We start from the raw sequence: 24,698 nt of genomic DNA, 5'->3' as shown, positions 1-24,698 counted from the left end.
GTTACGAAACCGACTCCCATTTGCCAGGAAATCGTGGCGTTTGCAATTTTTGACCACCCTGAAAGCGTCCCGGAACTCGGTGGTTGAACATGAATAAAACTGCGCTCACCTCGTTGGTGCTCAAGGTGAGGATGCGATCCAGATCCTCCACTAGCTGCTTGAAGGTGGGTCTCTGGGATGAGATGGCATGCCAGCAGTCTTTCATCATCATGTACCTGCGAGAGAGAAACTGATCTATTTAAAATGGGTCTACTTAAAGGATGAGGGTAGATGACGGGAGGGTGAACAGAGCAATTCAAGGAATTGTTGCTCCGTCTGCCAGACCCCCACTATTCATCTCCACATCCGCCTCAGGTTTCAGATTCAAATTGATTTATGCCTCCTGGTGTCTCTGTATCAAAGCAGCAGGCTTTTTCTGACGCCATCTCATTTCCATACATCTTGATGGCCTGCTGTTGATCATAAACCCCCCCCCCCATACACACACACACACACACACAGTACTGTGGATTATTAAAACGCTATGAGTGCATATCATCTCTCTCTCTCTCTCTCTCTCTCTCTCTCTCTCTCTCGTGTGTCTCCAGCACCCAGCCCTGGACTACAGCATGGCACTGTGGCAGAGCCATTGTCTGCTGGCTGCAGGGGACTCATTGTGAATACAGACACTGATAGCAGCCAGTTGCAGCTGTGCAAAGGTCTGACAGAGTGGACAGAAGAGTCCCAGAGTCATGGATCTGATGAAGTGTGTTAGCATGTGTGTGTGTGTGTGTGTGTGTGTGTGTGTGTAAGAATGTTAGAAAGTCTTACAGCTCGTTGGTGCAGTTGCCAGGCTTGTCCATGCGATGTCCCTCTTTGAGCAACTTGAAGAGCTCCTCAACAGGAATGCCAGGGTAGGGGGAGCCCCCTAGGGTGAAGATCTCCCACATCAGCACCCCAAATGACCACCTGTTCAGAGAGAAACATCGTTGAAGGTATGACATGTCTGTAGAACATGGTCAAGAGCTCATACATACAGGCTTTAAAACCTTTATTATTTACATGTGGTCACTCAGCTGAAGCCTGGAGAGTGTGTGTGTGCGTGTGTGTGTGTGTGTGTGTGTGTGTGTGTGTGTGTGTGCGTGGTGTCAATGCTTTCTTTCTGCCATCCGCTGGCTTGTGACACAAACCCGCTCCCAGTGCCACTCTGGCCCTGATCTCAATGATGGCTTTTGTGCCTGGCTGGACCATCACACAGGCTGGCATTGTCCCGTCACACCACACCAAAACAAACACAGGACCACCCACCGCAGACAAAGGAGGAGGGGGAGCTCAGCCCAGAGATGGGTATTGACTCTTAACTACTTCCTCATGGCAGTTTCTGCTTGTTAAACATCCACGCTGATGATATCCATCACTGTCACACTCTTATTCGTGTTTCATTCATGGTTGTAACAACACACAGGCATGGTAACAAACACAGATAGCCACATTAGCAGCTGAACCAAGCTAGAGAGAGCATGGGCTGGCACGTTGGGTGTTTTATCACATCTTCCATCTGTTTACACAACCAACCCCAGGTTTATTCTCCTCTCTATCGCCTCATTGCATCTCTCCACTTGTTGACACACTCGTCTCTCCTTTCAGAACTACTTTGTAACCATCTCATCATCCTGTTTCCCCTCACAGGTATGTGTCCACCTGCGCCCACCCTGAACTCACCAAACAAACACCAACATGCTGCGGGTCACTTTAACTGACCCAGACTTTGACCATACGTCAGGATTTAATCAGACGGATCAGTGCAAAAACAATATATACTCAGTATATGAGTATATATTGTTACTTTTTTCTGCAGATTTGTAGGGTTTTGACATAAGGACACACAAACATCAGAAGACATCAGATTGAGGCACGAAGCCTGCAGGAGTGATCGGACCTTCCTCGCTGAACGACAGCTCTTCTCCCTCCCTAAGTGGAGTCCCGATGGGGCCATTTGTCAAGACAACAAGGTTGAGTTTCATTGTAATTCATGTATTCATTTAATCTGATGTCATGTATGGATTGCCTGCTCTTCGAGAGTTGTTTGAGTGTAAATCCCTCCTCCTCTTTCTCCTCTTCCTCCTTCTCCTCTTCCTCCTCCTCCTCCTCGACAAACACCTCTCTTCCTTTTCCTTTCATATATGAAAAAGCCAATTACCAAGAGTGAGTGATGAAATTAGCGGTGAGCTGACAGGAAGGGCTACAGTAGCCGCCCCTTCCTACGTCACTCTCCCGTACTCTCCTGTGTTATTGATCGGTGGTGCTCTATGGATCATGTACATATTATTTATGCACAAACACACAAACACACGCACGCACACAAACACACACACATAAAAAAGACATACAGATAAAAAAGAGATCATTTCTCTATCCGAGTGCTTGACTGGATGAGCTTTATGCTTTTACTTGTGTATGACTCACAAACGCACGCAAAATCTCTTTTCCCGGGGGTCAGCATGCGAGGCATTTATCTAATTGCCACATACACTCTCTACCGCCAGTGTCTGGAGCAGAAACTTCAAACAACGCTGTCAGAACCCATGAGGCTCAAACACCAAAAAGAGAGTGACGCTCTGCCTTTGTTCTGTTTTTAGAATTGAACTTAAAAAAGAGGGAGACAGAGACGGGTCAGCAAATCACATACCAGATGAATGAAAGTGAGAACGGTGGGGGTTAAGGATGGTGGGGGATTATTTTGATCACGGAATGCCTCCAAAACGATGAGGCACATGTTCAAAGTGTTGCTGAATGAAGAGTGAAGAGTGAAGAGGGGATGGCAGGAGGTTAAAGGAGGAGGATGAGGCCAGCAATGGAGGGCTGCAGCATTGTTGCCTTCAGACATGTGTGGAGGCCCAAAAAGAGGGGAGACTTCCGAGCCGGGACGCAGGGGCGAAATGTGAATCGGTGGGGGGAGGAGGTGCTGGTGGGTTCTGGGCTCCTTCCAGGGGCCTTTGAAGCTGGTCAGATTAGTAACACAGCATTGGCTACAAGTCTAGCGTGAAATCCTCACTTTTGCCACAGACCGGCCAGCACTGGCCCCTATAGCCAGCCCCCCCACACCCCACCCAACACTTGCCAGAGCTGCACCAAAACACCTCCCACTATACTCCTGAGGGAGGCCACCAGGTTACATGTACTCAGCGAATGGCAGGGTTGTATACGTCACTTAAAATTGATTTGTTTTATCATTTATTTGAAATGTTAAATACTTACACATCACTCTGGTGTGTGTAGACCCGGTCAAAGAGCGCCTCTGGAGCCATCCACTTCACGGGGAGACGACCCTGCAGACACACACGGGTGAGAGGTCAAAGAAAATCAACACCCAAACCACATTAATTTCTGGCCCATTCAGCATGTTTGAATCCACTCGCTGCTGAGATCTCATTACAAGGTGCCGGAGCGACTGTCTGGGAGGAGGATTTCCCAGAGGAACATTTATATTGTTAAAGAAGCAGAGCTGATAAACGGGGTCACAGATAAAACAGAGTTTATCTCCCTGTGCCATTAAAACACAGGCAGGGAGGCTAAGCACAGCTGACAAGGCGGCTGCGGTCAGTGTCTGTGTGAAGGCTTAATGAGCAGGAATAATCTCATCACAAGGTCTCCTTTGGTAAATGGTGAGGTAATAGCGAAATGAGTCATTATAAAACCGATTCTTCAGCTGGTGTAAATACAAATCAACACGCTTTTATTACAAACATCAGGAAGCTGTAAGAAACCTGGTAAGGTAATGGTGGCGTTTGTTTATCTGTCTTTTTGCCGGATTACACAAAAACTATGACTTCACCACAGGAGGGTTGCTAAGAAAGAACTCATTTAGTTTTGGGGGATATTCATTCAGCATAGCGATAATCTGCACATACAATACTTACATTGTAGATGTGGTTTCAAAATACTAAGACACATCGAGTTCATTAGTTTCTTTGAAGAAAGAAAGAAATCTCTGGATAATGTTTGGATGTTAGCTCCTCGATTATCAAATTGCTGGTGTCCAACGTAGGCGTGTGCGGGCGTCTCAAGAAGGAGCAGAGTTTGGTTTGAACTCATTTTAAAGTCGCTCACTGCCGTAATAATCATGACCCTCAAAACTCTCTCTCATATTGTTGTTGTTGTCAGCCAGTTTCAGCATGAGTGTGCATGAGATGAAAAGGCAACCATGCATACTAAATGAGGATGTGCAGGCATTGCTGCTCCACGGTGGGAAAGAAAGACACCACTGGGACGCTATGGAGATGTCAATTATGTTTATACCGCTCCCCTTTCCCTCTCGCTCTGTCTCTCTTTCTGGCTAATTGTATAAGTGTCTATGAAACTAAAGGAACAAGAGGCCGAGGGATAAACAAGGCCGTCTCCAGAATCACTATATTCACACTCTGCCTGGGAACCTGCAGCTTCTGCCAAGACACCAGCCGAGGGAAAGAGTGAAACAGAAAGATGAGAGAAGGGAATTAGAGGGACGGGCAGACTAATCACACGCTGAGGCTCTCAAAAACATTCCCCTCCCTCGGAATGCACATTGCTCTGTGAGCACCGTGCAGGTTTCTGACTCACATTGGTTGTCTTTTTATAGTAGTCGATGTTATGGACGTCCCGGGCCAAGCCAAAGTCAGCGATCTTCATGACGTTGCTTTCGGTGACCAGTACGTTCCTTGCTGCCAGGTCTCTGTGTATACACTGGGGTGGAGAGAGTGAGAAATCGAGGGGGGTGGGGGGTGGGGGGGTTACAAGGTGGAAAAAATGAGGGTTAAGAAAGGAGTAAGACTTCACTCTCCAAACAAATCAAGTCTGACATCTGTAACACGCACAGGTAGACTGACAGACATGCTGCCACAGTGACTGCACCAGCATGTCTGGAGGAGTTAATATTCCTCGCATGTCACCACATATATACAATCATCAACACGCGTGTGCAAGAATGTGTGTATTTGACTGTGTGCGCAAGTGGGACAGTAAGCTCTGTCACATTCCAACAGTGAGAGGGAGCGTGAGGCTGGATTTGGCCAACATGGCCGCAGCACCATTGTGGAAAATTGACAATCCTTCTACACAGAGGGGCTTTTGTCATGGAATGAGAGACAATGTGGGGATTGGGGAGGGGGCCAGAGCTGTGTTTTTAGGGAGACACTATTCCCACAAGCAACAGTGCAACGTAAAACAACACATGAAACACTCACACACACAAATCTGTCTGTGAGAGACGGACTATGTGTGTGTGTGTGTGTGTGTGTGTGTGTGTGTGTGTGTGTCCATGTCTTACCTTCTGTGATGCTAGGTACTCCATGCCGCGTGCCACCTGATAAGTGCATGAGACCAGGTCTTTGAAAGTGAGCTGTTCGTCGGAGACACGGGCGATATCATAGGAGTATTCCATACCAGGCGGCCGACGGGCTCGCAGGTACTCCCTAAGGTTCCCTTTAGAGGCGTACTCCACTATCACGTACAGAGGACCTGAGCAGGGGGAAAGAGCCACTTTACTTATCGAGTTTTTTTCATGATTAAAAAAATAGAGGAATTTTAACACCTTTGGATCAGCTAAGGTTTTAGGCTTAAAGTTTGTGCACAAAAACACTAGGAAGTGGTCCTACACTTCCCATTGCCCATAAGAAAATTCATATGTTTTCACACAACTCCCTCTGGAACCACAAAGGTCTGGGTAAAACTTTCCACATATACAATATTAATAATAGCATGTATGACGTTAAGGCCAACTCACCATCTTGTGTACAGGCCCCCAAAAGATTGATGATGTTCTTGTGTTTACCGATCATCTTCATCATTTCCATCTCTGACACCAGGTCAGACAGGTCTTTTTCTGTGGCATCGTCTAAGAACAGTAGAAGAAGGATCGTAGGTTGTCAGGAAACACAAACTGATCCTACCGTCCCTTCAACCAGAGCTCAGGGGCTGCCAGTTTTACCCCCTTTTCACCTCAGCCACCTGGCTAAGTTCAGGCTTTTTAAACCTTGATAAACCCTCTAAAACTAGACTGACTTCTATCCTGCTGTGGGTTGACAAGTTGCCTTTCTCAGCTCCAGCTTGTTAACTTAACGCCGACTGAACGATGTAAGAGGGCTGCATTCACACACATTCAAACTCAATGTTGAATACTACTGCAGGGTCATCTGACCCAGGATCGAATGCCGATGAAACCTTTTCCCATAGCAGACAATAACCAGATGTTGGCAGGTATTAGTGAGGGTTTTGGCCAGTAGAAAAGGGGCTTTAGACTGCACCTTGTTTTGCTTCTGGTTAAGACAATGTAGGGTAAAGTTACAGCTGGGAGGGAAGCTTCTCCTACAGAGGAATCCTTTCAGTGCCAGGAGGAGGGAGGAGGAGTAATTAAAGACGCTCCATCTGAATTCATTATCTCCTGCACAGGCTCCTTTTTCATGGGACAGTCTGAGCCAGCGGCCTCATCCAGACAGTCAGAGTGGTGCTGCCTGCATTCCTGTGCATCGCTGCCTTCCTCAGAGTCGCTCTAGAGAGCAGATTTCTATGCTGCTCTACCTGATCTAACCACCTCCCAACCAACCCAGTACCCCCCACTGCTGCTTGCATTAATAACAGCAGTGCTGCTAGCGTGACTCGCTTCTTTGTGTAGGTACTGACTGAACTCCAGCCAGCTGCTGCTCTGGGGTCAGGTATGTGACCGACGCTAACCCTTACCTACCCGACCCCCCCCCCCCACACACACACACACACACACACACACACGCACATACACCCCCCCACCCCCCACCCACAGGTGTCACTCAGCAGCCACCAATAAGGAATAATAATGACTGCCCCAGGCTGCACTGTGGCCTTCGCTGAACCCAAACTGGAGTTTAAATGACTTATAAATTGTACTCAGGTTGCCCACAAGACATAATGAAGAAGTGTGCATCTTGTCCCAGAGGTCTGAGTGAGTTACCATTAAAGTTTTAATATAATTGTACAGCAGCAGAAGCAACAGCAGGAGAGCCACTTACCTTTCAGCATCTTGACAGCAACAGTAACAGCCTCCTTGGGTTTGTCCTTATCGATGCCAAGCGCCTCTGCCATTACAACTTGGCCGAAGCAGCCCTCACCGAGGGGCTTACCCAGGGTCAACCTGCAGCCAACACACACCCAAGGCAGACGAGGAACAAAAAGACAAGACAGGAGTCTGATTAGTGACACAAGCACCAGCTAAAACTCATCAACTTGCTGTGACTGTGGCATCGATTCAGTCGCTACGCAGTGCTGCACAGTAATAAACAGGTTAGATTGAGTGTACGAACAAGAATGAACCCAGGCATCAAGCCAGTCTCTTAACCTCACTTCTTTTTACCACATCGCTCCCTTTGTTTCAATCAGATCTGTCTGTTTGAGTGCTTTCCTGGCGCGGTGACTGCAGCCTCTGCCAGGACAGTAGATAGGAAGGCAGACATGGCAACGATAATCACCTGATAAAGCCAGGGAGAGGCACTCATTTCTAAACTGTTTACCCTGCCTTGGCATGTACCATTATACACTCTTTACAAGTCATTACACAGGGCTTAGCTTAGCCCCGACACATTAGCCTGAGACAAATGGAATGCTGGCGTGGTGTTGCTACACAGGTGGGTCTGACTGCAGTAAAACATGTAGATTTAACTGCTGTTTGATTGGAAGTCTTGTCATAATAGCTGGTGTGTGTAACTGTATTTCCCTGACTGATATACGAGATATTTTACACTCACAGCCACAGCTCTCATCTCCTCCGATGCTGCACTGCGCTAGTTTGGCCCTGGCTTTCTTTTTGTTTTTATGCTTTGATTGACAGGCATTGGTCCCACCCCTAAGGTTCAGCATCCCGGCTATGTAAACACTCACACTGCACGCCGTGAAGGCCAGGGCCTGAGGCCGGCGCCCAGCCATGGTAACACAATCCTCTATCTGTCCACACACACTCGCCAAGCTGAATGGCAACCATTCTGTCCATCCAGCCACACATAATCGATGTTATTTTTCCTCCACACAAACCGCAAACGTTAGCATTCCTCAGCATTCTGCCATCCCAACATGATCCCTCAGGCTCGGGGATGACAGGCAGAGAATAAAGACCCAAAGAGAAAAGCAGTGAGATTAATTCATCCCAGACAAAACATCCCCTTCGGTTGGTTCATCAATTAAATCATGCCACTCCCCAGGCACACACAGGGTCCCGTCTACATCAGAAATGTTTTTCAGTGATGATACAATTTATGATCAGAGTTGCTTTTTTTTTGAACAGCCGTTTAAACTAAAGACAGATCTTGTTTATGGTTTGAGATTTCCCTTTTCTTTCAAAATCAGAGGCCTCAGGGGAGGATTGAACAATCCAACCGTTGCTGTTTAACTTAAAGCTTATCGCTGGCAACTGCAGCTGTGACTAACCGAAACCTTAGCGGCACTAATTTCTCGGGTATGAGGAAACACTCCAAGCCCAAACATGCAGATGTGAGAACTAACTGCTAATTAGAGCAGCTCCAGTCCTCGTCGTCAGAACAGATGCATGCGCATGTGGGTGATGCATCATCAGTTGCTATGATGAGACAAGTCATTCTACTGCAGCAGAAGAATCAGGAGCTTTTATCTCAATCGTCACCGCAGTTATTCACCAGTTAGTCATGAGTGCCTGCTGTCTGTCGGTGTTAGGTCTATGCTATCAGATCGTTTAGCACATGAGATACAAATCGTAATCAGTTTATGCCGTTTAAGGTGCAAGACAAGAGAGTGACAGTGAAAGTTATGCCAACTGTCACACAGGAAGTGTAAGTAGCGCTCAAATCCAGATTAAAGACATACGGTACGCCAGACTCAGACGTTTCCAGTTGACGAACATTCAGACTTGCGTACATGAATAAATGGCACAAGCGCAGAGACACAGCTGACTCTCCAGCCACCCTCACCTGTCTCTGGAAAACTCCCAGCGTGGGTCCTCAGGAAGGTCGTACTCAGGAATTGGGTCGTCATGTGCAGAACTCCGCCGCGTGGTGATGCGTACAAGTGGTGTACTGGAGTTCATAGAGGCGCTGGAGTCAGCTGACACCTACAGAGGCAAAAAGACTGGCTGATCACCAAAGTCTGGGTTCAAAGGTCAGATAAAGCTCCAAGGCATCTCTAGAGGAGTCCGTTTAATTGTGTGGGTATGACAGGCTGGTGTTTTTATTTGAAGTATGACACATTGTGAGTGTATACTTTATTATTCTTCCAGCTGCAACATTATGGATGTGAATTCGTCTCAAAGCCACAGATGACACAGAAGAAGAGAAACAGTTATTTGGATGAAAGTGTCCCCAGGGCTCGTCTCTCCTCTCTCCACCCTGACCTTACCTTGACACAGGAATCAGTCTCTCCTCAGAGTGAAAGCCAACACTTTTTGTGCCTTTTGGTTTCCCTTGAGGGAAAAGAACGGCTCACACACACGCATACGACAACTCTGAGTGCAATTTCAGGCAGCAGTGCTAACTTGCTCAGAAATGTTAAGCTGGAGGTAAAATGTTGAAAAACACTGTATGTGCTCCTGCTAATTCTGAGAATTTAGAATCAACCATGTATGTTTTGTCATAGTTTTTCAGCTTTCAACCTCTATATTTATTTCTGGAATTAAAAACATAGCTTGAGCAGCAGTGTGTTTTCTCCTCTAGGGGTGTTAGATGCCATTAGAACTCTTTATCTACTTTCTGTTACCTGGCGGCGCAGAGGGATCTGCTTGCTCAGCTTGTGAACAGCCGGTTGGCCCCCAAAGTCAGGTTTCTTTGCGGTGTTCCTCATGCGGCACACCACCACGATGCCCACCATGCAGGCTATGAGGAAGACGCCTGCACAGTAAATAGCAATCTCCACATAGTCTGGGGGGAAAACCACGTCGTTTTTCTCTGCAGCTGAGGGAGATAAAGGGGGAGCAGTGAGACAGAGATCAGGCGAGGAGAGTTCACTGATGGCTCTCATACGGGTGACACACATGCACATTCTCTGTATCAGTAAACACACATGGCTATCAGACAGACTGATTCTGACCAGAACAAACAAACTAAAGATATGAAAACACTCCTAAAGAGAGCCGTATGTCCATTTTGACTGGGATAACTACTTCCAGACAAATAGGAAAAGAACTCCTAAACCAAAGCATTTTGTCTAACACGTTTCTGTATCAATACACGCAAAAGCCCAGCAGGATAACAGGTAAAAGATGGAGAAGGCAAACAAAAATGTCCTTTCTTGTCAGATATGCATAATCAACACTTTCAGTTGACGTACTCTGAGATGGACCTATGCCCCATGGGATTACCTCGCAGCTATTAATCAAAATGACCCTAAGGACTGGAAAACAGCGTCTGGTTTAAGTATACATGAGGATACACACACACAAACAAACACACATACGATTGTCAGAGGTTTAGCCTAAAGTTCCTGTCTCGTACACAGACAGATTTTGTGTTTGTGTGTCCTACAGAAAGACCACAAACGAGGCCCTTGTGCATTACAGCTAATCAAGCAGCAGCCCATCAAGCAGCTGGAGGTGAAGCTAAATGTCGGAACCTTTCTTTTGTCTGTCTCGCGTCTCCTGATCCAAAAAACACACACAGATGTCACAGTCCCGAAGGCGCCAGCGGTGCAGATAGCACTTGTTGAGGGCAATAAATTTTACATATTACTCCCAGAGGAATTGGCTTGCCTATGATCATCACGCTGTATTGTTTGCAGACGAAACACAACTACTATCTGATTACAACATTAAGTTGATGCAAGATGTCTGTCGAGGGATGCGGAGTTCAGAGAGTCAACTAGTCTCACTGATCTCATTTAACACCCTGACATGGTGCCCACCCTGCATTCAGCTTTAAGTAGAAACATTCATCTTGTTGGCCTGCAAAAGCTAACACTGCATTTTATGTATCTGATCCTTTGGTATGCATAATTACAAGCCAGTCGTAAGGCAATGGACAAAAATAGTATAAAGCCAGTCGAAGAATGAGAGCACACACAAGTCGACAAACATTCACATGCATGAGTCATTAACTGTTTAGGGGCTGAGAGGTTTGGCCCTGATAATCGAGAAAGCCAAGCCAACTTCAAGCGTATGTTGAGCTTTAGCTTTCAATCTTTATTTCAAGGAGAAATAAGGATTTCAAAGGCTGCCAATTATCAGAGCCAGGAAAAGGGAGGAGAGCATGTGAGGCGCTCGGTTACAGGGCATAAGTGAGACACATGTAGTGAAAGAACAGATTTCTTTGACATGCAGACTCAAAACCAAAGTGTGGCACAGAGATTTCTCCAAGGAGCAGGAGAGAGATGTAACAGAAGGAATGAGAAGGTGGGAGACAAAACTCCCCTCCCTCTGGAGTCTGGAGACACTCGAGCTGCTCTGGGGGCTCTGCTTCCGTCTCAGACTTATAACAATTTGCCTGCAAACTACCCCATTATCTGCTCGCAGCTTTCAACAGCTTTCCAATTCAGATAATATTATCCAATATATGCCCTTGCTCTTACATTACATTGTCTCGGTTCATCCCGGTAATCTAATATTGGAGCTGCGTGCCTTGGTCTCCAGAGAGAGGACTTGCCTTCCATAGAGGTCATTGAAATCACATAATCCAAACTTTTAAAACAATGCTGACAGACGAAAGGGAAAGAGAGGACAGTAGATGAGTGTATATACCTGGAAGCACCGTCAACCAAGCAGAGTGAAAGGAGATCCCAATAGAATTACCCGCCAAGCACGTATACTCCCCCGCATCTTCAAATGTTACATTAGGCAAGTAGAGAACTTCTATCTCCTTATCTGTGGTGTTAACACCCGCGGTCTGGGGAGAGGAAGAAGAGGAGGAGGTGGAGAAGAAAAAAGAGAGGGTCAAAGATAAGAGCAGAGGAGGGATGGAAAGCAGACAGAGAGAGAGAGAGAGAGAGAGAGAGAGAGAGAGAGAGAGAGAGAGCGTAAATGAGTCCCACATCACCAAAAGAGAAACAAGAGGATGGCGTCCATCGTTGAAGTTCCATCTGGGGCAAAGGATGTTGGGTGAGGAGGAGGAGGAAGTTGCATGAACACAAAGAGCCCAATACACCAACAAAACATGGAAAAAAGAGCCAATACACCAAAAATAAAACTCCACAAAGATCCCGTCACCATAGCAACAGAACCTAATAAAAGTATATCCACATGTTGGACTGGACACATGCAGACACACACAAACACAGACAGCATGGAGAGCACTCCATTGCAACACCACACATTATCTTGACACAGCTTGCAAGACTGGAAGACACGAGATGCTGTGACAGTGTGAGTGTGTGCAGGTCCAAGTGCTTCCACGGCTGCAGCAGTCTCAGCAGCTAGAACACAAGGGTCTAACATTACGGGAGGGAAGGTTTGTGAGCCCCAGGACCACCAAGAGACCACCAGTAGGACCACCACACCACAGCATGTCAGGGATGAAACCCAGGAAACCACACCAGGAGGAGAGGGGAGGTCAGTGAGGTCTTGGAGGTTACCTGGGATGACAGTCAGCCAGCCCGACTGGCTGGCTTCACCTATATAATTGGAGACTTTACAGATATACTCTCCAGCATCCTCCTCCGTCACGTTGGTGAGAGTGAGCATCTCCACGTCAGAGCTGTTAATGCCTGATCGCTGAAATCCACATATGCACATATTTATGACAGGAACAAATCAGATGAATGAACACACATGCAAAGACTACAGCTACTGGATCTGTAGGAGAGAGGAGAGAGCAGGGATGACCACCAGATGCCAGGGTGGTAAAGACCTATCCATTTACAGGGGAGGAAATGTAGTGATCAGTTCCTTCAGTGTAAAGAAAGAGAGAGGGGTCTGCATCAATCCAGCGAATAAAACCTAAAAGTAGAAGAGGGGGAATGTACCTTCAGGACTCGGACATAAGGGTGCCCGTCTGGACCCACGTGACTGCCATTCTGAGTGATGTGTTTCAGCCACTGGATATGAGGCTGGGCATCGCTGTACACTTTGCACACGAAGCGAGCGTCCTCCCCGACATATACAGTGGTGTTGGCTGGCAGGCCCGCCTGGAGAATGGGCCGGTGAGGTGACCGCTCTGTGAGAGAGACAGAACGGTCGCACAAGATAAGAATCATGAATGAAATTTGGGGATTTTAGAGTTTGTACAGAAGGGATTTTTTTTTAAACTGCCTTACATCTGTTTTCTTTCTCCTCAATTGTGCATTGCTAATTCACCCTACTGAGCTGTCCGTGTCGTTGCTCCGCCCCCTCTGCATACCACTGACTACTGCACACTTCCTTCATGACAGGTTACAACTTTTTCCTTGATAGTGAGGAGTTTTACCCCCCACCCCCCTTTGAAAGGTGCATGTGAGTCGATGGGTGGTGCAAACACGTGCCAAACTTGGAGAGTGAAACACCTTCATACCTCCCCCACATCTCCTGCTATCTACATTCTTTTACAGGCAAACATTTGGCCTGTGAATCCAAACAGAGTGGGACCTACTGAACAATGCCCTCTTTCAAACACAACCACAGCATAGAGCCCACCAACCCCCACACTGACAGCAACCACCCGCTGCCATCACACACAATGACATCACTCTGCCTGGAGCTCTGCAGGGCCTTTCCAAAACAAAACCTTAAGGTAAGTGCAGTGAATTCATTGTGTGTGTGTGTGTGTGTGTGTGTGTGTGTGTGTGTGTGTGTGTGTGTGTGTGTGTGTGTGTGTGTGTGTGTGTGTGTGTGTGTGTGTGTGTAAGGTCAGGGGGTGGTTCACGGGGGATGGTCAGAGGGTGAGGCAATGTGATGAAGGGTAAATGCTGGGCTAAAAAGGGAGATTAGCAGGGTGAGCCAAGGAGGAGAAGGGATCAACAGATGGAAAGTGCAGAATTGGGAGGCTGAGACATCTTCCATATGGACGTCCGCCTGCCCGTCTTGCTCCATCTCTCAGAAATCTGTCAAATCCGATGATTCCTTCCCTCCCCTCCTCCTTACACATTGTTGTCTCCCTCCCCCCTTTTTTATACTCTTTTCCATTCTCAGCGTCTCCACTTTTATAAATCTGCTTTCTTTTTCTAAAACCTTCCAGTGTTTACTAAAGCTGGAAAAAGAGGGAAAAAATGAGCAACTTCAAAATCAGAAGCTCAAGATTACAAATTTCAGGAGAGGTGTGTGAGAACGAGGCCACATGATCATGACTTGGAAAACATCAGATCAATAAAAGTTTGTAAAGCGGTTCTTGTCTGAATTAGAAAGAGGAGTAGCGCGTACTTTGCTACACTGGAGGGGGAAAAACTGTGAAGTAGGACAAGACGACAGCCTTTTGTCTGCAGCAGCAAGTGAGCTACCGCTGTCAGCCCCTGCTGACAGTTTCCATGTATCAAAGTCGAGCTTTTTTAGTGGCCGATATGTGGTGACCCATTTCAAATTTCTCTGTCGATTAAGTCATTAGTGGAGTAATTTGATGGCAGCAGCAGCGGGATGCAGATAGAGGGAAGCATGAGGAGACCACAGGCATTCCATGGTGTCCCATGCGAGACTGGTGAACTCTGGGTAACCTGGCAGCTTGGCACACTGGGCCCGAGCGTGAGGCAGGGGCTGAGGCACAGGAAGAGAGCAGCGTGGCACAGGATGGCAAGGAGCTGCGGACAATGTGCTGAAGAGCCAGCGTCTGTTTTGATTCCCCCATGTGTGTCTCCCAGTTCAACTGTGGCCCATTCTCCACAAGCCAGTTTGAACCAGAAAATGCTTTCCCCTCTAGCTTTTAATAGCTGATCCTGCAGGTCATTTGGAAAAACGACCGATAAGAACAGCATTCTCTGTCTCCCCTTGTTTTCTCTGTCCACCTCGCCATAATGGAGTAAAATGAAGCAAGAGGTTGCAGGGTGCAGTGGCGGTGGAGCCAGACGTGGAGGGGGTTTACTGCTCTGCAATAAAACAGAACAAAAAAAGGAGAAATATGCAGTCTGAAGGAGAGCTTTAGCGAGCTCCAGAGTGGAGCAGAACAAGGGGCCTGAGTTGGGGAGCGTGTGAGAGAGTATGTGTGGAACTTCATGCGTTAGTGTGCCTATACCCTCATTGTGCAACCCCCCAGGTATTTAATCTCCATCTGATACAATGAAAATAATATCCCCTACTACCCTGGAAACGGTAATCAAAACAGACGTGCGTAATTACAGTAGGTGTGCCCCGGACAATGGTGACAGCAGGGGAGTAATTCTACATACATACAGGGCTACTCACGCATGGACTGACCAGCAGCCCCTAAATGTTCTGCTGCAGCTGCATGTCTATCCAGTTGATCTGTGGATTATTGACCAACCCTCAGAAAAATAACTGTGCCGATGTGCTCTGATTGCTTGTCTCGTGGTCCAAGTGAGGCCAAAGGAGAGCAGGTCTGCACGCAAACACACGTCCACATTGATCTACTATCTTTATCCTGCTCCCCTTGTTGCCCTGCCGTCTATTGATTGTGCTAAGTTAGCAGAAAAACACACTTTGCTTTGTGCGCTCCAAAGGTCATTGTGAAGGGTTGACTGAGTTAGTCCTGAACTTGCTGCCAGAGCGCCAAAGCCAGCAGCCTGTAAGATCTGTGACTCGGAGGTGATTCAAGTCCCCATCATCGTACACGAGTCGATGTCAGAGGACCAGTTCATCACACGCACTAAGTCACTTAACTCTCATGGCATCAACACCTGCAGGCCATTTCTGTTGTGTTCAGTCTCTTCCTTTTCTCTCTCTCTTTATCTCTGTCCCTCTCTTTCCTTCTGCATAAATGTCTTCTATTATCTGTCTTTGTCCCTGCCCCGCTCTCCTGCTCTCTTCCCCCCAACCGGTCAAAGCAGAAGGCCGTCCCCACTGATCCTGGGTCTGCTCGACGTTCCTGCCTGTTAAAAGGAAGGTTTTCATCGCCGCTGTTGCAGGATGTGCTTGCTGATGGAGAATTGTTGGGTGTAGATTCATTGAAGGAGCGTGGTGCTGGACCTGCTCTACCTGTAAAGTGTCATGAGATAACTTTTGTTGTGATTTGGCACTAGACAAATAAATTGACTTGACTTGACTTGTGTGTGAAATGTTAAGGTGTTGAGTGTTTTGAAAACTGCATTCAAGTCAGCGATGTATCCCTGTTACAAATGATATAGTTGCGAAGGCAACCCCAGAAGTTAGCTTCACCATCAGTACAATTCTTACACTTGGTTTTAAATGACTGCAGAAAATCAATTCTGTGACAAACAAACGTTTATGAGACTTTCATGCTCTGTTCAGCAAGATTTTCTTTAGAAAACACCAATCTTGGGATTTTTGAAGCATACATGAAACTTCTAGAAGTACAAAAATACATCAGCTGTGAACGAACTACACCAGGAACGCACAATCTCAGCGTCACTGCCACTAGCTTCTTGTTTCTTCTTCTTTGGTGTAATGAAATTTAATGTCATTCGTAGTCTCAATAAGTCACTTTGCACCCGAAACCTAGGAGCAATAATTCAACTGTTCCAACTTTCTGAGTTTTAGCGCTCATTCCTGCACCAAAGAAGAAGAAAGCAGGCTGCTTTCAAAAGGGTTGGATCCACCATACGCCCATCAAACACATATCACTAAGATGAAAGTAGGACTTCATAAAAAAATGAAATTAATAAAAAAAAATACTGATACTGATACACGATTGATTAATTTCCACCCCTGGCAGTGCTCCTTGACCTGCACCTGCACCCAGAGTGCACCTGGGCCATCAAACACACTCGTACTCACTATCCTCCGGGTGAGAACTCTCTCCCCAGGCCTTCTTCCACCCCTACCCCTCCTCTACTGAAGGCTAACCTGAGACTTTTGTTCGTGTTGTGCAAGGTACTGACCCACTACATCCAGGGTGTAGGTGTGGTTGATGGATCCATACTCGTTCTCCACCAAACAGGTGTAGTTGCCCTTGTCTGACGGCACCACGCTCTCCATGATCAGGGTCCAGTGCTGGCTACGCACCTGCGTAGGAGAGAGTGTATATTCACTCACACAGTGATGATAAATACAGACAGTAGGAGTTAGTGCTGAACTAGCCAGCGAACAGGCAAAAGATTTGGTTTGAGGGCTGGATGTGGATACATGATGCTAGAAAATATATTCTAATTCATTTCACATTCATATATATAAATACATGTACAGTTGTTTGGACATTTTAAGATTGAAGGTCCCATTTTATTAACGAACTCTTCTGTCTTCTGTCACCTTGTACAGCAAGCCCCTCCCTTCTAGCCTCAGCAGTGCCAAGCACAGTTACCTATCATTATTTGTAAGAATAGCTTCACCTGTGTGTGAAATCCTCAAGCACCAGCTCACAATAGTGTTTCCGCCTGCAGACTGTAAAGTGACTGTAGCTACTTCTTGTACAGGCCCACATTTCACACAATGGAGAGATTATGCCACAGGGTTGAGCTCAGGTACAGCTTTTGTCCAACATTTGTTCACAAAAAAGAAAAAAATTTTAAAAAGGGAGGATGCCCGCAGTGAATCTTACAGTCTTACAGTATCACTTCCATCATGCTGTGGCTGTTTTTTCATCTGTAATGAGCAGCAACATTAGCAGCTACATGAAGATAATCTGCCCCCGAACCTTCCCGGCAGGAGACGTGTCTCCTCATAAACCATCAGCCATTAACCCGGAGCGTCACACTTGTTCAGCATCAATGGAGATTTTCATAAATTAGTCTGTCTATTTAAGTTGCTATTACACTTGATCAGGTGGCCTCTGGGATATTTAGTGTGCGCTGCTTATTCTGATTGGAAAAGACAGGAACTTAGTAGTGAGATCTCAAGTCTAAACAAGGAAGGATTTCAGGCTTTTCTGTGCAAAAACGTCACTGACACACAAACACACTTTCACATGACATACAAACAGGTATTATCAGTATAAATAAGTCGACTGGAACCATAATCTGCTTCTGTTATGGTATAAAACAATGGAATTTGTTGTTAATCCTCAGCTCATTTATAGTTTTGATACTAAAACAGTTGTGTTTTTTGTTACCCAGAACTTCTACTGAGCACAGCAGCTTCCTTGAGTTTAAACTTTAACCATCTCAGCAATAGTGTTTGCAAATCACATTTCACAACAATAGAATCACTAATCTCCAAGCAAAGCCAGTGGGACCTGTTCTCCCTGATTGAGTTACGGCAGCATTCTCAACTCATTTCAACCCTGACGTTACCTATTTCTTCTATAAGTTACTGTCTGGGGGCATTTAACCCTTACGTCCCAGGCTTGGATTTCTAATTGTTGGGGGCTAAAGAGCCACTCTGAGTTACAGTGAGAGACTCTGCAAAGTATCCTGGTGAGAGGAGGCGCACGGATGAGCAATTCCAATTTCACAGCAGAGACCCTGCCCTCGTTTCCTCTGTCTGCTCTCCTCCCGTCTCTCCACTGAAGGGTGGAAATGGGGTGAAAGGACAGACAGAATGATTGGAAAAACTAGCCTGACACCCGTTGTACATGCATTTAAAAGTAGAGCAGAAGAAGTCTGACATTTGAGATAAAAAGCATGGTGTATCATTATTTACCTTATATCCTCCCATGCGGTCCTCTTGGCGGAAAGGCTTGCTGTTTTTAAGCCAGCGCAGGTTGGGCCGGGGGTTGCCTCCTGCAGCACAGCGGAACTTGACTGTGTTGGCAGCTGGCACCGCATGAAGTTTCTTCTCCATCTTTGCAGAAGAGGTCCAATATGGGCCGCCTATAAGCAGGGAACAGTTGGTGTTGAGTGAGGGAGAGATTTCCTGCTCATGTCTACGTCAGTATTAGCTGTTTGGCTTCAGGACCTCAGATATACGGGGAAGTAGGAGCCAGACCTGAAACATTCTTCCCAGGAGACTAACTCCCCGAGACCCACCTTGGCAACACTGCCTGAATAACACAACCCAGAGCTACACACACACACACACGCACACACACACTGAAATAGAAACACACACACGTCTCCTGAAGGCTCTGCAGGGTGTTGCAGAGGGGAAAAAACTCTAAAGGGAGAATGTGCCTGGGCGTTGCCAAGAGGGTAACTAGACCATCACATTCAATTTCATCTCATTCCACTTAGCAGCTTTTTTTCCCCCTCCCTCCACTTCCTCCAGTTCCCAGAGCTCCCCTGCTTATCTGCCTGTCACTTGCTGAGATACCAGGGATGCTTATCACCCTTTGGAAAATCCTTATGTGCTGTCAGGGGAGAAAATGAATGTCATGTTTACCAAAGAGGTTCTCAATACACACTTTTTTCCAGATTTTATCAGTACAGTTTTACTGTTTCTCCTACTGACATTCTCTCCGCTTCCCATTCCCCCTCGTTCCCTCTTTTCCCCCAATTTCTGTCTCTCAGTCAGCTGGATTTTCCTCCGAGCCGCCCTTCCTCTCTGCACCTGGGAGGGTGATTGCCTAAGCAGATGGGACTCAGAGGGGAAGCGAAAGTCAAAGTCAAACAACAATCTAAACGGTCTTCCACACCATCACGCTTGTATAGCAGAAGTACAAGCGAGAGAGGGAATACCCACAAATTACAGCAGCGCTGTCTTTACTTTGACCCTCCCAGGGGGCTGTTTAATAGCTAATCTCTCCACTCCAACTCTTTCTCGCCTGTCCAATCTGCATACTATCAGACACCTCCCATCATTTTCTCTGGCACGTACAACCGGACAAGACGTGCATACTTGGAAAGTAAAGTCAGTAAACAGAGCTCTTCCTTCCTGAGTGAATGCATAGTGCCCAGACTATAATTAGTCATTTTCTTCATCCACACTTTGACTATCTGTGTTGCGCTTCCTCTTCATCTTCACCTCTAAGCCCCCACCATCCACTCTCCCTGTCATCATGCCCTCCATATAGACAGAGACAGATTATGTGAAGACTGGCCCATCTCTCCGGAACGACCTCTGACCCCATATAGGCAGCCAGGTCGGCAGATGGGACATGAAAGGTGAGCGGTGCTGTTTCCCATGCTCTCCGTCCGGAGGGGCAGCACTTCAAACGAGACAACCTTCCAACCTCTCTCCAGATGAAGCCAAACTCTCGCTGGTCCAACTGCTGTGGCCTCCAGAAACCCCGCCGCCCCCGAAGCCCCCATACATCTGGATCCACACTCGTGGCTGTTTATCCTAGGATGGCCCGGGGTGAGCTGAGGTTATCTAACTCCTGCACCATGAGTCAACATTTTTTTCTCTCGTGGAGTCCTCCAGAGAGATTAACCCATCACCGTTCCAAAGTCGTATTTCAACGTTGAGATGATTTCACATTATGCTGTTGAGGCTGCACAAGTCAACACTGTATAATGGATTATTAGGGCCATTGTGGGGGGAACAAGAACATGGTTTCAAGTAGGGAATCATCAGCATTTTCCTCTACAAACAATGGATCAACTTTTCATGAGCAAAGGAAAACCCCTGCATTCAGCGAATATCTTAGTTAATCAAAAGAGTGAGTTCATTTAGCTCCTTTTGATCCCAGAAAACAAAATCACACCATCTGGAGAAAAGTTTTCTTTCCATTGGCAATGTAAATCAAGATTGTTTGCCTTTCGAGTACTCACAAATAGTGTCTTCAGCTCAAAAAAAGGTGGGTTTTTTTCCTCCTGTATAACTTCTCTTTTGACTCCAAAATGCAGGAAGAGCCAGCCATGTATATTTAGCTCAAAGCTAGTGGCGAACCTCTGAACCTGCCGCTACAGCAAAACTGATCAAAAATAGCCAAAAGCGATAAAGTTTGTTTAAAACTCCAATCCAAGTGGATTACTGTGAGTATGGTGTGGATTAAACGTGACTGTAAAAAGATATTTTTAGGTAGTTTTGCTGTTGTTACACTTCAGTCTTAGCATCAAGCTATACATTCATGGCTGGCTCTTTCTGCATTCATAAAATTAGTGAAAGAGGGAAAAACAATTTTGGGATAGAGTATCCCTCTAAGTAATACCTTGCACATCCCTCATTTTGACTTGTAAACTTTCACCTTTCCAAAAGAACTTCTGTGAAAATCTTGTCATGTGCACTTTTAACTAAAGAGAAGGGACAGTAAGGGACGAGATGATCTTTAACAAGTGAGGTCATCAATGGGACAGGGAATTTGTTACAATGGGACTGAGAGTGCAGAAAGAAAAGCTCCACGTGGCTTTTTAACATCATCATTACATCACTGCTACTCTCCGACACCCCCACCCTTCGCCTAAAGACAGCTTCCCTCACTGATCCCTGCAGTGGCTCTTCCATGTCTCCTCCAAAAACTCCACCTACTGCAGACGATAGACAAACTTCAGTATCAATCTTCCGAATGTTGGCCTGATTGCCTGTCCTGACGGCTCCAGAAGAAAATGACAAGCCACGAATATAAAGCCCCACACACACACACACACACACACACACACACACACACACACACACACACACACACACACACACACACACACACACACACACTCCAGTCCTCGGCCAGAGGCCAAGGCTCCACGCCATGCTCAGCGAACTGCTGGATCTGGTCCAGCAGCACCCCCCCGTCCACACTGTCATCCTGCCTCTGTCCCCTTCTTCCCCCTTTCTTTCAATAATAATCTTGGTTTTGAATTTACAGAAACACACACAGTGAGAAAATGCGACTGTGCAGCCAGAACAGCTTTCTCTTTGTTTTCAAACAGCTTATTACCACCAGAGCGCCTGGATCTTTCCCCTCTCCCCGTCCTGTTCCCTCTTGCACCCCCACCCCCCATCTTTAATGGATTTCAGGCAATTACAGTCAGCCCCAAAAGTGGAGGACTCACAGTGAGACACGATGCGTGTGGAGAATTTTAACAAGATGTGGAAGCCCTCATCTTTACTTCAGCCCATTTTTGTGAGTGTGTACGTGCACACGTGCTTTCATAAACACATTACAAGACACACACTAACAAGAAGACGAACGAGGGTAAAACTTTCTCTCTCGTCTCTCTATTTCACACACACACACACACACACGCACGCACGCACGTAGACTCATCAGGTGGGTAACTGGGTCCAGATGGGTGTCTTTTATAATAGATGAGCCCAGCTGACTGACTGGCGAGCTGACTGGCTCCATGAGGCTTGGCTACCTGAGAGACACAAGCTGAAGGAATCTCAGGAATCTCTGTATTCCCTGGAGGATCATACGCACGCACACACACACATGCACATGCACACAAACACACACATGCACATGCACACAAACACACACATGCACACTAACACACCACACACTCCACAAACCTCACAGCATAGCTCCAGACAGGAATGCTATGGTATAGAATGGCAGAGATGTGTGCTTGTGTGTGTGTGTGTGTGTGTGTGTGTGTGTGTGTGTGTGTGTGTGTGTGTGTGTGTGTGTGTGTGTGTGTGTGTGTGTGTGTGCGCGTGCGTGCGTGGATGAGTTTCAGCGCTGTAAACAGCTGTCTCCTCCCGGTCCCACAAGAATAAAGCTTCCTCTCTTTTCTTAATCGTACTCTCACAGCCAGCTAATATACGCTGATGAAGATAAATAGATTATTTCACTTAGGGATTAAGTCTTTGTAAGTATTTGGCAATCACAATCTGCATTCCTGTTTTGACACGCTATTCTGGATTTTTTTTTTATCAAATAATGCCAGAAAATATGGGATTAGGATCTTGTTTTACTCTCGGTTTTTAGGAATCCTTTTTAATCCATGTTTACAGTTACCATGCTTGTTTACTATATATGTGTTGTTTTCATTGGAAATCATTCTCACGGGAAACTTTTTGCTCGCTAGTATAGCACCAGTGAATCATCACAAAGCCAGAACACCATCACAACATGATCACCACAAAAAGAGAAGGCACTTTACTACTGTAATTTCTAGTGGAATAGCTAGAAAAGCGTCATGCATTTGTTATTTTTGCTGTAGCTGCAGGGAGAATGAGGGTCAAGTTCATAATAGAAATAAGCAAACAGTGAAAGTGGAGAGAAAAACAGATCCAGGCCTCTTGTGTCTGCATTCTACAGGCAGCCTAAGCTATCAGGGGGATGCATCCTTCCCATACTCACTTATCTGCTCTCCATCTGCCCCTGTGTCCTCCGATCGCTCTGTATCGTCCTCATCATCCCCCGACGAGATGGCATCTGCACAGAGTAACTACGGTTACTGCCACCTCGCACACACAAACTGTTTAGCATGCACACATTTTCATGATGCTAAGAGATTGAGGGCTGGAGCAGGACAATTACTTTTGACAATTCACAACTGTAGTAGACCAGGGAGAGCCAAACTCAAGCTCCTTATCTTTCAGACCACATCAAGACCACTTTCTGCACCAAAGCTCAGTCCATCCCTACATCTCTGAACTTCCTGTCCCGTCCTGTCCTGTCCTGCCTGATCCCTGACTCACCTGTGACATTGACTATGAAGCAGACCGTGTCTTTGCCCACGCTGGTGCAGGCGTACAGGCCCGAATCCTTAGGCGTGGCATCACGAATCTGCAGCACCTCCTGCTCTATCAGTGTGCGGTTGTTGATGCCCAGAGAGCTGCCATCTTTAGTCCAGGTGATGGTCCCCGTTGGCGGCAGAGGGCAGCTCAGCTTCAGCACCTCCCCAGGGTGCACTGAGCACACCGTGGGCTTAGAAATTTGGTATTTGTTGGATGTTTCTGCAGAGCGAATGGGGAAGGAGGAGGGAGGGTTGAAGGGGGGGGAGAGGAGAGGGAGGGGAGAAAGAGGGTGCACAAGAAGGAGGAAAGGAAGGTGGGAGAGGAGGAAATAAGCCATAGTGTAAGAAACAAAAACACCACATAACCCCATCGGATGCATTAAAATCAACATATGCAGGAGGAGCATTACAGAGAAGAGGAGGCCCACAGTTATGAACACCAACACTTTGTTCCCCAAGGAAGTCATTTGAAATGAAGACCTTCAAAAATACCACATATCAAGTGTACAGTGTGATTGGCATTTATAGATTCCAAGCATGCAGTTGCAGCCAGAGCAGCATGTGGAGAAGAAAAAAACCATGTGATGTTAACAGGTGAGGATGAGACATCACGGTGTTGAGAAACGACACTCCCCGTTTCAGATGCCAGGCAGTGTGTGTGTTTGTGTGTGTGTGTGTGTGTGTGTGTGTGTGTGTGTGTGTGTGTGTGTGTGTGTGTGTGTGTGCGCGAGTAGGAGCATTGCAGACAGATCTCTGCAGCCTCAATAAAGGTAATAAATCTCCAGCATGTCCATCCATCAGAAAGAAAAGCAGCCAGAAAGGTCCATGACGACAGGGGAGGCAGGAGAAAGAAGAAGGGGATGCACTGCTTACTTTTTTTTATTATTTCTTTTGTTTTCTCTACTTCTGACTGGCTTCAATTCCAAACCCTTGACCTGGCTGTAGCCTGTTTTCCATTTCTCTCTTCTTCTTCTTCTTCTTCTTCTTCTTCTTCTTCTTCTTCTTCTTCTTCTTCTTCTTCTTTCACTTTCATAACAGCCACGGAGGATCGAAAACCGCTGGCTGGAGCAGTGAGTAAGAAACTCTGCTCAACTCCAAAGTGCATAAAATCTTCTGGGAGAAAATCCAAGTCTGCCTGAGAGTGCATGTGTGTACACCATGTCCTCTGACTAGTACAACGGCACAGATGGAACGAGGTGAATTTCCAAGATGTCAAAGCGATTTCTGTGGTGCCCAAAGCTGAGACTGCACTTCTAAGTCAGGACACATTTTGTTCGTGTCTATGCAAACGC

The 24,698-nt window shown here is 46.6% G+C and overlaps 1 protein-coding gene across 6 annotated transcripts in view; it reads right to left on the bottom strand.

The window, feature by feature from the left end:
• Positions 1 to 24,698, bottom strand: part of fgfr2 (fibroblast growth factor receptor 2) — a 36,935-nt gene that overhangs the window by 3,462 nt on the left and 8,775 nt on the right. Inside the window, exons 3-17 of one of the 6 annotated variants that reach the window (XM_086181337.1) lie at positions 23,369 to 23,626; positions 23,028 to 23,102; positions 18,545 to 18,714; positions 16,849 to 16,972; positions 12,895 to 13,085; positions 12,505 to 12,643; positions 9,703 to 9,896; positions 8,922 to 9,061; positions 6,999 to 7,120; positions 5,741 to 5,851; positions 5,285 to 5,475; positions 4,579 to 4,701; positions 3,238 to 3,308; positions 811 to 948; positions 110 to 215 (exon numbers count right to left, since the gene is read on the bottom strand). In XM_086181337.1, the coding sequence (XP_086037463.1) occupies positions 110 to 215; positions 811 to 948; positions 3,238 to 3,308; positions 4,579 to 4,701; positions 5,285 to 5,475; positions 5,741 to 5,851; positions 6,999 to 7,120; positions 8,922 to 9,061; positions 9,703 to 9,896; positions 12,505 to 12,643; positions 12,895 to 13,085; positions 16,849 to 16,972; positions 18,545 to 18,714; positions 23,028 to 23,102; positions 23,369 to 23,626 (2,153 nt within the window). Of the gene's footprint in view, positions 1 to 109; positions 216 to 810; positions 949 to 3,237; positions 3,309 to 4,578; positions 4,702 to 5,284; positions 5,476 to 5,740; positions 5,852 to 6,998; positions 7,121 to 8,921; positions 9,062 to 9,696; positions 9,897 to 11,674; positions 11,820 to 12,504; positions 12,644 to 12,894; positions 13,086 to 16,848; positions 16,973 to 18,544; positions 18,715 to 23,027; positions 23,103 to 23,368; positions 23,627 to 24,698 lie in introns of all 6 variants that reach the window. The other 5 variants (XM_086181336.1, XM_086181334.1, XM_086181333.1 and 2 more) reach the window with 5 other exon arrangements.

This window comes from Aulostomus chinensis, chromosome 16, assembly GCF_037954235.1.
Source record: "Aulostomus chinensis isolate RoL2024-O1b breed Wild chromosome 16, RoL_Achi_v1.0, whole genome shotgun sequence".
Lineage (NCBI taxonomy): Eukaryota > Metazoa > Chordata > Actinopteri > Syngnathiformes > Aulostomidae > Aulostomus > Aulostomus chinensis.
The sequence above is the reverse complement of the archived record's forward strand: the minus strand, read 5'-3'. Positions and strand labels throughout refer to the sequence as shown.